General features: G+C 47.6%; 3 protein-coding genes across 3 annotated transcripts; all 3 read left to right on the top strand.

Annotated features, from left to right (window-relative positions):
- Window positions 1–158: 158 nt before the first annotated feature.
- E1B28_005207 (uncharacterized protein) lies at window positions 159–3279 on the top strand (the record flags this gene model as incomplete). The annotated part of the gene is made up of 2 exons (XM_043149756.1): window positions 159–1569; window positions 2041–3279. Exons 1-2 carry the CDS (start codon window positions 166–168, stop codon window positions 3277–3279), a joined length of 2643 nt encoding a protein of 880 aa, XP_043014364.1. The 5' UTR covers window positions 159–165.
- A 1442-nt stretch (window positions 3280–4721) lies between these two features.
- E1B28_005206 (uncharacterized protein) lies at window positions 4722–6926 on the top strand (the record flags this gene model as incomplete). The annotated part of the gene is made up of 1 exon (XM_043149755.1): window positions 4722–6926. One exon carries the CDS (start codon window positions 4722–4724, stop codon window positions 6924–6926), a length of 2205 nt encoding a protein of 734 aa, XP_043014363.1.
- Window positions 6927–13608: 6682 nt separating this feature from the next.
- E1B28_005205 (uncharacterized protein) lies at window positions 13609–14472 on the top strand (the record flags this gene model as incomplete). Its single annotated transcript, XM_043149754.1, has 2 exons — window positions 13609–13725; window positions 13783–14472. 2 exons carry the CDS (start codon window positions 13609–13611, stop codon window positions 14470–14472), a joined length of 807 nt encoding a protein of 268 aa, XP_043014362.1.
- Between the last annotated feature and the right edge of the window lie 606 nt (window positions 14473–15078).

The following is a 15078-nucleotide window of genomic DNA, read 5'->3' as shown; positions in this document are numbered from 1 at the left end:
TTTCGAGAAGGGTGAAGACAGGGTATACCTACGTGAATGCCGTGTGTGAACGCGCAGGTAATGATGGCTTTTAAGAAATCCCTGCGCGTCGCGATTCCGAGAGCTACGTAGCATAAGAATATGAAGAATAAAGCCGACTGAGACACTGATGAGAAACTGTTACACATGCGCGGTCACGTCGACGACAGAGCCGATGACCTGCGACGGATGACAGATGATCTTCAGCAACAGCTGCATGCTTTACAGAGATCCTCCTCTCTCCCCGAGCCACGTACAACACCACCTCCCGCCTCATCATCTGCTCCACAACAGTCGCCGACGCCATCCTCTCCCCCCTCGAACTCCACCGACGTCTTACAGCTCATGTCTCATGTCGTGCTCAATCAACAACGGCTTATGCACGACACTCATCAGCACCTCTGGCTGAATTTTAACAACGCCCTGACGGCAGTGCTGACTGCATCTGCTAACCCTAACATGGCTACCACTGCACCTCGTGAGTGTTCCGCCAACCCGACTACAGCGACTTCTGCAACGCAGCACTCGTCTGCTTCTCCTATGTCTGCGGACACTCACCACGAAAATGATCGTTCCCTACCTCGCTCGACACCGACAGCGGAGGGCGTCGGATCACATGAATACAAATACAACGATAGTATGGGCGCGTCAGAGGGTCCACTTCCCGACGACAATAATAGCTCCTTTGAGCGTATAACAGACCCACAGTTGTCACGATGTGCTTCGCCCACAAGTGGCACTGGTCTCAACAGCGTTACAGTGTCCTCATGTCCGGCTCCTCCGGATGAACCGCCACCCCTTACCTTATTACAAAGGATGGGTCTTCCACTACCAAGCGAGCCGCTACAGACCACGCCTCTTCTGTACAGGCTTCAGCAACCTGACATACATGCCTCATCTTCAGCGAGTACTTCTCATCCACTAACTCCGTCGCCCACTGCGCATTTGAAGTCGGCGAAGATGCCTATGCCACCTATGCGTTGTGAGGAATCACAAGCTGCAGTGATTCTGGGCCAGTTTACCCAAGTACATCGCAATCGAAGGTTCAATGAGAGTTTGCTGGAATGGATGGAGGTTGTACAGTCGGATGCCGGGACAATGCTTCCTCACCCTCTCTACACCGGCAAACTTAGTCATAACGGATACCTACGACTGGAGTTCGCTACGCTCCAGCAGGCTAGCCTATTTGCGGACCTCTGGAATGCGTCTGCTTACGTGACGCAGGACGCTGGAGGCGTACATGCCACTGTAAAAGATTGTTTCCCTAATATTGATGTATCTATGCCATTGGACGTACCAGTACAGAATGATGAACTTCCCCCTTCCTCTTATATCCTTAGCTGGAACGTTAATGGGTCGTTTGATGCGATACTGGACGATGACATAACCAGGCAGATGTTGGAGAGGAACGACGTTGTTTTGCTTCAAGAAACGCACCTTTATGCGTCAGAACATTGTCCTTCTCTGGATGGATACATAGTTTTTTCCAAACCGCGACCAACACCTTCACGTGGCGATTTTAAGGCCCCATTTGGCGGGGTAGCGACACTGGTACGTGCCTGCTTAAAACCGTGTAGCGAAATAGACTGTCTCATTTGTTTGCGCTTTGTTTGCCTACAGCTTTAGATTACTCACCATTTAGTTTATCTTTGTTTATCCCTCCTTTTCGTATATAACTCCTTGTCGCTCTCTGTCGTAGAGTAGTCTTTCCTGAATCTTAGTGGTTATCCCAGTTCTCGAACGGCTCTCTCGTGTGTGGTCACCGTTTCACGACGCTGCCCCCACATATTTTGAACTCTTAAACACCACTCTCAGCTTTCTCTCTCTCTCTCGCTCTCTCTCTCTCGTCGTCGGCGGCTTGGATCCTCTCTGGTCTGATCAACCCGAAGCACCCACCTCCGGCACACGAAAATTTCTCTCTGTTTCTTGACTCTCGAACCTATGTCTGCACGTTACAATCTTCGAAGCAGCGGCACCGTCCAAACGGCTGCAACTGCTAATACTACCCCGAGCACTGAACAGCTCGACAATAATGGTGAGTCCTTTGTCAATATCCCGTCCGTCAGTCGTGTGCCTCCTCCCGGTGCACGCACACCCGGTGACGCTGTCAGCAATGACAACCGTGGTGTTCCCTCATTGCATGTTGAGCATGAGGCGGCCTATGTCGAACGAGACGTGGGTACGGGTAGTAATAATGATAACGGACAACGTCTTAGCGATGTGCCAGACGACGAGCGCGTGAATGATGATTCCCGCTCCTGGAACACTGTACCTACCCGTCGTAGAAGTAAATCTATGGATGATTCTAGTCTTTCATCCCTGTTCCATGCACGCAAACCCCAGAACCGATATGCTCTTACAGAAGAGCAGGTTATGACTGTCCGAAAAGCCGAGGCGAATATGTCGGACAGCGACCGAGCCCGATTCAAGGCTCGTATGGACATGTTTGATGATAACAGCAGTTCCGAACAGGATCATATGGGCTCCGATCCCGATCCTGAGACTCATGAATCAAGTGAGTCCGAAAATGAATCTGAGCCTGAAACCCGAAATAAGGGAAAGGCAGTTGACCCTCGTAACTGGGGTGCTTCTCAGTTGCCCAGACAAGAATTGAGTAGGCAACAACAGCAAGCAGAATTGGAGCATTATGCCCAAACAAAAAAATCCAAAAGAGCTCATGGTGCAAGACCAGTGTTCAAAGGAGGTAGAAACAGCCCAGACTCCTCTTCGGGTGAAGAACAACTTCCTGTTCCCCCTAAGAAAAAATTCGAGGTTAGAATTGCCCGAGAAAAGGTTCATCGTAAAAAATCCAAGGCTCATGCCAAGGAAAAACACCGTACTGAGCATCATGCAGCTTCGGAAGCTCTCTCTGACCTTGTGGAGAGTCACATAAATTCTATTGTTGCAGGGAAAACGACTGGACCCTCGAAAAATTTCTCGGAGCCTGATAGAATGTTGAGGCCGAGTGAATTGATTGCTCCGACAAACCACCTGGCTAAATTATTGAATCCTAAGCCTAAAAGGAAAATTGGCCGCAAGGGTCGGAAACATCACAAGGCAAAATATGACCCACCAAGCTCATCCTCGAGTTTGTCGTCATCTACACCACCAATTTCTCGGGATATAGGTGCGATGGTCAGCGCGCGACATTATGTTAATGTTTTTGATGTACATCAGCCTGACATCCTAACAACCTCAAATGGACGCGTCGGCGTACATATTCCTCCTCTGCCGTTGGGATGTCCTTTTGACATTTTTTAAATCTCCCATTGAGGTCGTTATCTCGACAGAACCCCCTCATTACCATATCCTTCTACTAGAATCTCAGCCTTCTATTGATGTTCTTCCCCACTGTCCTTCCAACATATCCCTCGAGCCTTTGGTAACGCACTCAGCATCTCAGTGACAGAGCTGGCTCTGACTTTTCTTGTCCGAGTCGGACTATTCATGAAGTCGGGGCTTGAAAAGTAGAACAAGCGAAAATACTTAAGAATGGTTACAAAGCATGGGCGCAGGTATTTCCTCTTCTGATTTTATCCTTCCCTCCATCTACTAATTTCCTCTTCGAATTCCGCTGCTGATGTCGCCCTCAGACGACGACGACAATTTTCTTCAAAGTCCTCTCACAACCACCATTGGTCTGCCGCTAGTCGAAGAAGACCAACCACAACAGCAGGTGGCTGACCTTGAGTGGTCAATTCGATATGGCCACCAACCAGAATGCAGCTGCACTCAGTGTTCTGGTTGAAGCACTGATGGACATATCTACTAACTTGCAGCCAGTATTGCCGCACTTCACTGTTAATCCCTTTGCCGTACTAGCATCGCGAATTTATTGATGGAGGAGCTGATACCGACGACGGAAAGGCTCCAGCAACATTTTGGAACGACATTGACGAGAGGTTGAAAAAGATTCGTGAAGAAAAGATCCTCTCCGTATCTCTCAGTGCGTGGTCACAGACTCTCGTTCCATCTCGTCAACTCATTTGTGTTTTATCAGGGCTATGGCATGATACCTCGAGTGCGACCGCTCTCAATTTTCCAGCGTGATGAAAGAAGCTTTTGCAGCCCTTCCCACTACCACCGCTGCTGTTGATTAGATCCATGCTCGCCCAATACCATATCTTGCACAACTGCCACCTATCGTTACTCATAAATACCTCTAACCTTTCTCAGCTACGTACACATACCATATTCCTTCAACCCCAGTACATAGTCAGTCACGGCGCAGCCTCGGACTGCGCTCGTTATCATCGTTCATTATTTATGATCCACGGACCACTATATTTTACAACTTGATGTCTAATATTCAGGATGAATAGAGTCGATTCAGCTTCACATGATAGTGTTTCTATGAGGTGCTTTTCATGTCTATTGAAGAGGTTGGTCACAGTCAGCATGTATGTTTTATGTTGATACCATAGCCAAGTAGGATAAATCATTTGGTCATTCAACCTAGTCTAGACAGAAATGCTATCTCGAAAGGGTATCTAAAGACAATCACAGACACATTGGGAACATATGAGTGTGAGGCCAGCATAAGGAAAGAAAAATACCGGGATCACAGTTAAAGGTGCCACAAGTAGTAGTAAATGGATGAATGAAGGATGTCGCTGGGACATTCCTCGTGGGATATCGTGAGGATGTCTGGGCAGGGGATCTTTTTCTGACTTATTCCGAGCAATCATTCCGACATCCCCAGTATGTCCGTCAAGACTTCAAGGCAGGAGCTCGTAACATCAGCTCGCGGACATCCTTTTGATATCCCGCACGAACCGTGGTGTAGTAGTTCTGACAGTGACTCGGATACCTCTGACAGTGATCCTAATGGTCCTTCAGACCCGGATAGTTCAGACTCGGAGTCTAGTTCATCCTATGACTCTGGAAGGTGCCATCACAAGAGGAAAAGGCATTCCAAAAAGAAGATGCTCTTGAAACCAGTCCCACCAGAACCATATGATGGATCGCCAGATGTCAGGGCAATAATTAAATTTGTCACTGAAGCCATGGCCTACCTTTGTGATGGACAAGTACCACACAATCGTCGGGTATTCAGAATCTCGAAATATCTGACTGGCAAGGCATATCAATTCTATTTGAGTGTGGTAGCTAATGCCCCATTCGATTGGCGCATCCAAAAGTTCTTTACGGAATTATACAATTACTGTTTCCCTCTTACCTACCGGTTAGATCAGCGCCGAAAATTGAAAAGGTCATTCCAAAATGACAAACCAGTTCGTGATTATCTCGCTGAACTGAATGACCTATTCAATATGGTTGGACTCATTGATGAGCGGGAAAAAGTGCACAAGCTCTGGTCCGGACTCACTCGGAAAATTCAAAAGGGATTATGGCGTGAGAAATTGAATCCGGAAATCTCATCTTATGAGGATGTTGCACGCGCCGCTGAATTGATTGAAATTATCGAAAATGTGGATACTGGTCCTGAGCCTGGAAGTAATAATAAGAAGAAGGAACATAAATCCTCTTCCAGTAACCAACCTTCCTCCTCAAAAGCCAACCAGATCCACAGATCCAATAATCAGGGACCGAAAAATCCTAATTCCCAGCAGGATCGTGGCTCAGGACAGGCCAAATATGAAATCCGAAAAAGCGGACAAGGTCAGCAGGGTCAGAAAGGCCGTCAGACCCGAGAATTCCGAAAGCGAGAGCTTACGGATAAGGAAAAAGACGAGTACCGGGCCGCAGGAAAATGTTTCCGTTGCGGAAAAATCGGACATATGAGCCGAAATTGCACCGACAACCGTACAGTGTCTAACGGAAATAATAACCGTCCTCCCGGATTCCATGTAACAAGCAATAATATTGAGTTTGATGAAGGTTTGCGTGAACTTGCTGACACCACAGCTGAAATCACTGAGCTTGGTGTAGGAATGATGGCATGGGACATTATTAGCGAACCCAGCGACTCCGAATGGGAAAACTGTACATTTTCGGAAAGTGGCACGCATTCATCAATGCCGAGCCTTCAAACTATACTATCCGAAAGTGATCCCGAGTCAACGGCATCATCCCTTGTAATAGGACGCCGTGCGTACAGCTGTGTGGACTACGAATATGTTCCCCCAGAAACTCGGCGAGAGTATTGTCCGGAATATCTGCACAATGAATTAAACAATGACTATTATGGGTTTGAAACTGATGACGCACCAAATATGTTTGGAGACCCACTTGCGACACGTGCCCGCTATTGGCTAGATCTAATTGCACCATACCCGGGTGATGTGCCTGGGGACCACGAAACCGAATTTTTGGGCCGCTTCACTGTGTATCAAATTTCGGATGAACTCTACTGTATTGAGGATAGTAGGTATGATGGACTTACTTTCCCTCACTGTGAAACTCCTCAATGGCTCTACCTTGAAGTCAGTAAACTTGAGGATCCTGAATTTAGGATTGGTGAATGGTATGCTCGAGAAAGGTCAATAATGTTTGACATACCATTGGACCTGGACCGATATGGCAATATGGGCCAAATGGAGAATGCCATCGCTGATGCTATCGAAAAGGCATTGGCAATGGGTGGGCCATATCCGGGGGACACTCCATATGCGGAATCCCTTGATCCTTCCTCTCGGTTCTATGTCACTAAGGCGGGACCCGAAAAATACTCAATTTGGGACTGGTGTTATGATACCCGATATGGACTTGATGCTAAATTATTGAAAACCAGACGGTTCGACATTATCCGGTGGTACAAAAAGCAAGTTTCCCATGAGTTTCGTAACACACGCCTTTGGTTACTCGAAAATTGCCAAGAGCCTTTATTGAGTTCAGTGTTTGAAGACACATACTGTTTCTCCTCAGATGACTATGAGGTAGACTCATTAGAATTAAATGGTGTACAAGTGGCAAGGGGGACCTACCCAGTGTCAGGCCTGATTTGATTACCCCATTGAATTCCCTTTTTGATTTCTTCCTCTTATGCGCTCATATTTTGGACCCATACTCATGGACCCATACTTCCTTAACAGTATCGTTACTATCCGCATAGCCTCCTTTTATACATACTTACTAAGTTTGGGAGGTTTTTCACGTATCCGTTTGGTTGTTTGGCATGGACCATAGTTCCGGTTTATAGTAATAAGTACAAACAAAGGCTTCCAGTAGTATATAAACAGGGGTGTTCCCCACAAAATATAGTTCATTCTCCTCCCTACTTCTCATCTCTCAGTCTTGGCCACCTTGGTTCAGTATAACCAAGAAGAATTGCACCCTCATCGCTGTCAGGAGTGTTCTCAAGAGTAGAACAGCTGCCTACACTTTGACTGGTGAGTTCGTCGTTGCCGTCTGTGTTGCTGATTAGTTTTTCTTTAGGTTTCTTTAGGCTTGCTCATTGATCAGACCAGCGCTGATCATCATCTGTCCTCTCTTATCATCATTCACTGTTGGGTATAGTCACACCTACACCTCCAGACCTCGCACCTTCACATCCGGTCATTGTATCCTTCTTCATCGGGGTTACATATATCGCTCGTCATCATTGGAGCCCACCGCGAGGGAGGGTTTTTGTGATTATACTTCTTCATTGTTGTCTCACCTTTCTTTAGGTTGCCTGGAGTAGCCTACTCATTAGCCACTGGATGGTTAATCAACCTGAACACCAACCTCAATCATCATCGACACCGTTATCCTTCACCGAAATACGTCATCCAAGGTCAGAGCTGGACTCTGACGACGATCATCCAACTATAACAGGTACATCTGCTCCCCAACTAACATCTCCTTTACCTCATCAGTCCTCATCATCCACTATGCATCAGCCTCATCCTCAGCCATCGTCTGGTATGACGGCAAATTTTTCGAACCCACAGCCTCCGGCTGTAAATATTCATCCTTATTCCATTCCTACTCACCACCAAGACCCTCATGGTCCAGTACATAGTCATGTACCCTCAAGTCACCCTTCCAATAGAATGTTTGATGGTGTCTATGCTGTTGCCCTTCCACCGCTCTACTCTCGTGAAGCCCCAGCACAGTTTCGAGGATCATATGCCAAGGTCGAAGATTTCATTAAGCATTTTGAGAGATTGCTAGTGAAGTATGGAATTAATGATGAGAGAGAACGATGTGAAGGAATACTGGAGTATTGTTCTACAAAAGTCCGAAGAACCATACAGTCCCTCACCGCATACCAGCTAGGATCTTGGAAGAAGTTGAAGAAAGAGATTCTTCGCTTGTATGATGCTGACCGTGCTCGAAACCGATACCAACCTAGTGACATTCAGGCTTTGGCTTTGAGACAGGCTGCTCATCCCATTGACAACCTATCCCAATGGTTGAAGTATGTCAGACGTTTTCAAGAAAGAGGTGGTATATTGGTTCAAACTGGAAGGATGACTGTCCAAATATATGCCACTTATTTTTGGTTGGGAATTCCACAACGTTTGAAAGGAATTTTGGAGTTGACCTTGCATGCCAAGAAACCACTCAGGGATGTTTCTGAACCCTATCCAGTTGAGGAGGTATGTGAAGCTGCAGAACATTTCTTTAAGCGGTCCAGATTTGTTTCCATGGTACCTGATGCTGGAGCCTTTGGAACCCAGCAACAAGAAGAGGACTCTGGAGAGGACTTGGAATCAGAATCAGAATCAGAGTCTGATGAAGAGGACTATGAAAAATGGAGAAAGAAGTTCAAAGAAAGAAGGAAGAAGAAATCTCGCACCAAGTCAAAGGATATTAAAAATTCCTACCCCACACCAACAGTCCCCATGGCACCTGCAGAGGTTTCTAGGATAACACAGTTCTCAGGACCTCAATCAGAAGTTGCAGATCTAATTACCAGATTAAATTCAATGCAGTTGGATCACCCAGAATATGGGACATTGTATTACAGGGCCACCACTATGGACCCACACAGCAAGGCTTGTATCAACAAAATTCCTAGCCAACAGTTCATACCCAACAGCCGTCCACCAAATTCCTATTCAGGAGGGCAAGGCAATAGACCTCCCAATAATTTTTCTCGTGACGGAAGGGGAATAGGGGTCAACTCATATGAACAGCGACCACCACCCAACTCCTCCTTTGCCTGTTTTGGATGCGGAAATCCCAAACATCGAATTACCGAATGTCCGTTGGTAACCGAACGGATCACAAAACAAGAAATTAAATGGTGTCCTGATCGGCGTAGATATGTTCTATTTGATGGATCAGATCTCGGACGCCCAACGCCCGGCGAAACTCTAATTCAAGCCATTGAACGGAATATTAGACCAAAGGACTCACAAATCAATCAGTCCCCGAATCAAGCAATGCTTCTCACTATATCAGATGCTGTACAAAATTTCTATGCTCAACAGGGAACTAATCAACCCAATAACGGTGAAGAGATTGAATATGAAACAGCCTCTGAAGTCAGTGGGGAAAGATCTGAAAGCGAGTCTGATGGGTATTCTGGCATGTGGGGTGAAAGCGAATCAGAAGTTTCCGAAATCTCGGAAATTGAAGAGTCATCACATACCTATGATACCAATTTGACCCAAACAGCAGTCCATCTAGGGGCTGAACGGACCAAAACGACTTCCCGGACCTCCCGAAATCAAGTTCAGCAGGGTCCCGGAGATAATTCACGTGAATTTAGGGCCAAAAGGGCGGTACAACCACCCAAAAGAGCCGACGGTACCACCCCAACTTGGCAAGAGGCAGTAGGTGCCCATAAACGATCACCAAGGGCAGGGACAACGAAAGGAAAAGAACTGGAACGAATTTCGGGAAAAATCCCCGAAGTAAATGAACGGATCGGAAATAAAGTGCCGAATATGCCGCCGGACCGAAATAAAATGGACACTAGACCCGATAATTCCACGGCCGCGGAACACGTGCCGCCGACAGCGCAAATTTTACCGAATCCGGCGGCTGAAAACTTGGCACATGGCCATCCGCCTTCTTTTCTTCCCTCCCATCCTCTCCCATTCGATGCCCGCCTTCCGTCTAAGCGCAGGGCAGTTTCCCTTGAGCCCGAGCTTCTGGCTCAAGGGAAAACTACTCCTCTTACGTCCTTTCAACCCTCTACTCACCGTGCAACACGTCAAAATGTCAAAATACACATACCAGAAGTAATAAAAATCGCACCACCACCTACACGAGCCCGGCGTGAACGCAAAAACGACCTCGCAAGACGCGTTGACATGCAAGATGTCATCTCCCATATCCTTGGAACGACGATTCAGATGCCTTTAGGAGAAATCTTAGGTACATCTAAAGAATTAAGTACTGTTTTTCATGAATTAACCAAAGTTAAGGTTCCCAAAGCGACGAAGAACGCCAAAACGGTTCTAGCGCAGACCAATGTACCTCACACGAACGCCTACTTCACTCACAACGCTCAACTCATCGAAATTCTTTTAGAATTCGAAGGAAATTACATTCGGGCAATAATTGACACGGGTTCAATGATTAATGTGATCAGCAGCAGGACATACGAAGCTGCCATTCGACTACCCATCGACTTGGGGCGACAGACCGTTATGCACGATGCTAACGGTGGTGAAGGTGTTTTGCGCGGCGCAATAGACGGACTCAAGCTATTCTGTGGTTCAGTAGAAACTGTTGGTTTCTTTTACGTTGGTGAGTCAGTCCCCTTTGACATGTTGTTAGGGAGACCTTGGTTGAGAGAAAATGCGGTTAGCATCGACGAAAGGCGAAACGGAACGTACCTTGTATTCAAAGACAAGGAAAGTTGGGACCCCAGATTTGAGATGCTTGTGTCCACGATCCTGGGTCAACGTCCACAATTCAGACTCGCTGGAAGGGTTAAAGGTGCGGCAATTAAGTCCTTTTTAGCCCGTTTCGTAACCTCACGAATACCGGATTATGGGGGCAATAGAGTTGGTTCAGGAATAGAAGAAATACCCGAGACGGATGATGAAGAACACACCGAAGAGTTTGTCGCAGCCACGCCAACACTCGAGACCCAGAAAATTAGTAACGAGGACGAAGAATTATGCCAACGACAGCCATACTACAATGGCCTGGATATCCCTTACGCTTAACTTCAATTGCGACCCTCCCACATGATTCCTTCACTCCCGACGAATGCCGAACACGGTTTTAGCGTTAAAACCGAACGAACTCTGGATGAGGACACGTCAAATCGGGAAATCATGCCCCAGGACTCAACGTCAAAGTCTCCGGATACAACCTCGTTACGTGCACAAGCGAATTCAGTGAGTCCTGAACCCCAAAATTCCGAATCCGTAACTCTGTTGTTTCAGGTTTGGCTGAACATACTGGTTACGTCCAGTATGTTGCTTCTTCTATGGTTGAATTCAAGACTGGAAGGGATAGGAGAGCTTGAGGAGGGTATAAGAGGATCGAGTTCGACTCCCCCGGACTCTTCTCATCCCAACTCCGCCTTCTATTTTTCTATGCCCCCTCTCACTCGCCAACAAGCCCGTCGCGTCGCACCAGAGGCTGGTCCTCTTGACTCGTCACCCACTGTTACTCATTCCCAACCTTCCCCTCCATCTCTCGTTACTCGTAAACCATCTTCACCAGAAATTCCACCCCCTCCTCTCAGACTGGTTGATCCAGGTCCGGTTGATCACCTTGGCATTACTACCCAGGCCAAATCTACTACTATGGTCATCCGTGACCTATGTGACGAAGCCGCCAACCAGTACCGCAATACCGGTCGCATTCACACCCGTCCGGCTGTACTGTCAACTGCTCAGGCCTACCTGGTGGCTGCCGAGCCAACTCAGGACGGGGGTTTCCGCCAGGAACTTCTCGTACTGAACGCTGGTCTCATGTTGCACAATCCGGACCAGAAAAAGAACTCATTCCAACTAGGTCATGCATATATTCGCTTTTATCCTACTTGTACTCCCCTTCCTATCGCTCCGAAAGCCGTTTTAGCCCAACACCTCGCTTACACGTACCATGAACGCAAACCGGTAACGCCGAAGATTGCCCAGGAAGAGTTAGCCAGCGGCGTGCATTCCTTACGACCTGCCGACTTCCAGACCACCGGACCCTTTCCAGTCTCCTCATCGCCCGCAATACATCGAAGCCAGGGTGAGTTTGACTCAAGAAATTCAGGGGAGAATATCTGTTTACAAACAAATTTTGTAGCGGTTCAAACCCTCGATCCAGCCACGTCTAGCGATGATGAAGACATGCCGGAACTCGTTGATTGTGAGTCAGACATGGACGTTGACACTCCTTCCAGTACCACTGCACAGTGTGGGTCAGCCAGATCCGAAAATCCCGAAGATCCGAAGTCCTCTGCACCAGTCAGTGTACCTCTTAGCGAACTGGCACCATTCCAGACTTCACCCTCCTCTACGCCTCATACTCGGGTTCCATTCTTTCAGAGCAAGCTGACACCGAAAACGAAGCTCTTGCCCAGTATCTTCATGTCCATTGGCCAGCTGGACCGCACTATTGAGCGACCGCCAGCTGGGCATCCAATCTTTGATGTCACCACACAGGTCAAGGATGTCGAACCAGGGGAATTAACGTCGATTTTTCATATTGTCGACGGAGCCATCATTCACGAACACCCTAGGGAAAGTGTAACCCGAGTGGCGCATGCGTGGCGAGCTCTGTTTGATGAACTGCACTATCAGGTTATCGAGGAAAGATCGGAGGATTTTTACAAGGGAGAAACCCCCAACTTGGACAACCGGCTTTCAGTTTCTCGTCATTTCGAAGATCCAAAGGCCTGTCGCCAGCTCACCAACCGTCTCCGTTTCCGACTTTTCATGTCCCACACGCTGCCCACTCAACCGTTGATTGAACTGGATGGATTTGACCGAGAAGAATGGGCAAACGAGAATGAGTTTCAAGGAGTAAGAGTGGAACTTATAGGCAGGTGGAAGTATCGACGAATGATCGCATTGACGATCATCCGTGAACTCTACCGGGTGATGGTGCTAACCATCGAATACTTTCTTCTCCGAAAGGTCGAGCATTTGTTTCGAGCCCGCTATGCTGCTTACGTTGCTCAAGGCAATGGTCTCGAGCGGTTCCCTCCCCTCCAAGCTAACCGGTTCTTCACTGAAGACCAACGGCGATGGATAGTTGTTGCCTGGGAGATTTTTACTTACCTTCAGGATGTTGAGCTGGCAGCACTTTCCCAGACTACCCTTAGGTTACTGTTTACAGATTCCGAGGCTCTCGAAAACCTTCATGTCTTCAAAGTTCTCCCTTATGTGCCCACCCATTTCCCCGGCGTTGATCCAATCTATTGGGCCGATGTCTTAGGACGAAAAGAGGATGTGGCCACCTTTATTGACCATGTTGTTTTGCCTCCTAACCCTATTATTTCCAAGCACACTTCCCCCGTAACCAAGACCGTTAAGCCTTCCGATCTCTCCTCCCTTTTAAATTCAGCTGATTCTTCTAACATTACCACCACCTTGTCACCCGCCACTGCCGTTCTTTGAATCTGTCATTTTTTTTACTTACCTGCTGTCCCGCTTTCAATTTTTTTTAACTTCATTCTTCATTGTCAAAGGTTGCTGGTCAACCAGCCGTGTCCGATAACCCAAGGTTCGTGGTAAATTGTTCCCCGCGAACTGCAGCTCATGGAGAATCCGAGTAGCCATTCGAACCCAAGCCACTATGACTACCTTCCGAGCCCCTTCGATAGTGCAGGACACTGGACCTCTCCTTGCTGGTCAGGGACCCCCATCTCTACCACCCCCTCTTGTACCTCGCCCTCGCAAACCTGGTGTTTGCGTACGTTCTGTTTTGCTCTCATCTACGTCTCATCACTCATATCCTATGAACCCACAGCCATCATCTCACCTGCCCCTACGCCCTTCGCCAACTCAACCTCAGCCAGTTCTGGGGAAGAGTTCAGCTCACCAATCGCCACCTTCGCCTTCGCTGGCTCAACCACCAGGAAGGAATATTTACACCCGTCATTATCGATCTCACACTTTCCAACAAACTCCTTCCTCGAAGTTGCCGAATGTGTCAATGCGGCCAGCCTCGAAACACCACTACCAGAAATGTGGTCCACCAAAGATCACCGCATCACGTCACCCAAAACCCATAACATACCACCATCCCTCACCATTTCGTGCCGAATTTCGGGACCTCTCTCCTGGAGCACGAGCGAAGTTACGTGTGCCCCAAATGTGTGTTCCTTGCCCTGGGGGCACCTTCCCGTTACGAAATCCTGTTCCCTCAGCTCCTGTTCCTGTCAAAACCACCACTTCCCCTCGTTCGCCTACCATTCCCCGTACGGTTCGGAATCACCAGCATCTACCATTGCCCAAACATGTACGATTTCAACGCCGGGAATCTTTGGATGCTCAACGAACCCTTTCCTATCAATACACTCACCAGTGGAGGATAGATGCGATAGAGAGGGTGGCTTTGTGTGTTCGAGAATTCGAGGAGATGATAGAGAATCAACGGCAAGAGTTCCAAGACTGGCTCACCCAAGCTCAAGTTTTACTTCAAACATTACCATTCTGAATTTCCGTGAACTAACTACAACTATCCTTACCTATAACGGCTTTCACCAGTTTATCCAACTCCTACATTCCTTTACCACCGCTGTCGCTACTACTCGCTACTACTTGTGTTGTTGTTTTAGGCATGCTACTAGTATCATCTGGAATGATATTACTTTCTGCCTATCTCATGCTGACTGGACACCAAGGAGAGAAAGAAGGAGTTGGAGAACAACCCATGCCAACGCTGTCATGTCTTTACATTGGACTTCCTCGAAGGAAGAGTGCACTTCGCCGAGTTTGTACTAACTCGGGGATCTCGGACTCGGTGAAAACCAAAAATTTGGGGGAAGTTTGTGGAGCGCCGTCTCAAACATTGATACTGCTAACCAAGAAAACAGAAAATATCCCACTTGATCGTACCATTAAGTTAAATTGGATTAACGGGAATCATGTAGTAGAAGGATTACCAGAGGCGGTTCTGAAAACAGAAGGATTCACATTGGAGGAAGATGATGAATATGTGATTTTTCCCACTTCTCTTGATGGCGAACTAGAATCCACTGAACCATCCCTCTCCTATACTGCGTACAAACGTGTAGCTCAAAAGGTCAGACCTGTTTCCACT

The sequence above is a fragment of the Marasmius oreades genome, chromosome 2 (genome assembly GCF_018924745.1).
Source record: "Marasmius oreades isolate 03SP1 chromosome 2, whole genome shotgun sequence".
NCBI classification, from domain to species: Eukaryota; Fungi; Basidiomycota; class Agaricomycetes; order Agaricales; family Marasmiaceae; genus Marasmius; species Marasmius oreades.
This window is presented reverse-complemented; position numbering and strand designations above follow the sequence as displayed.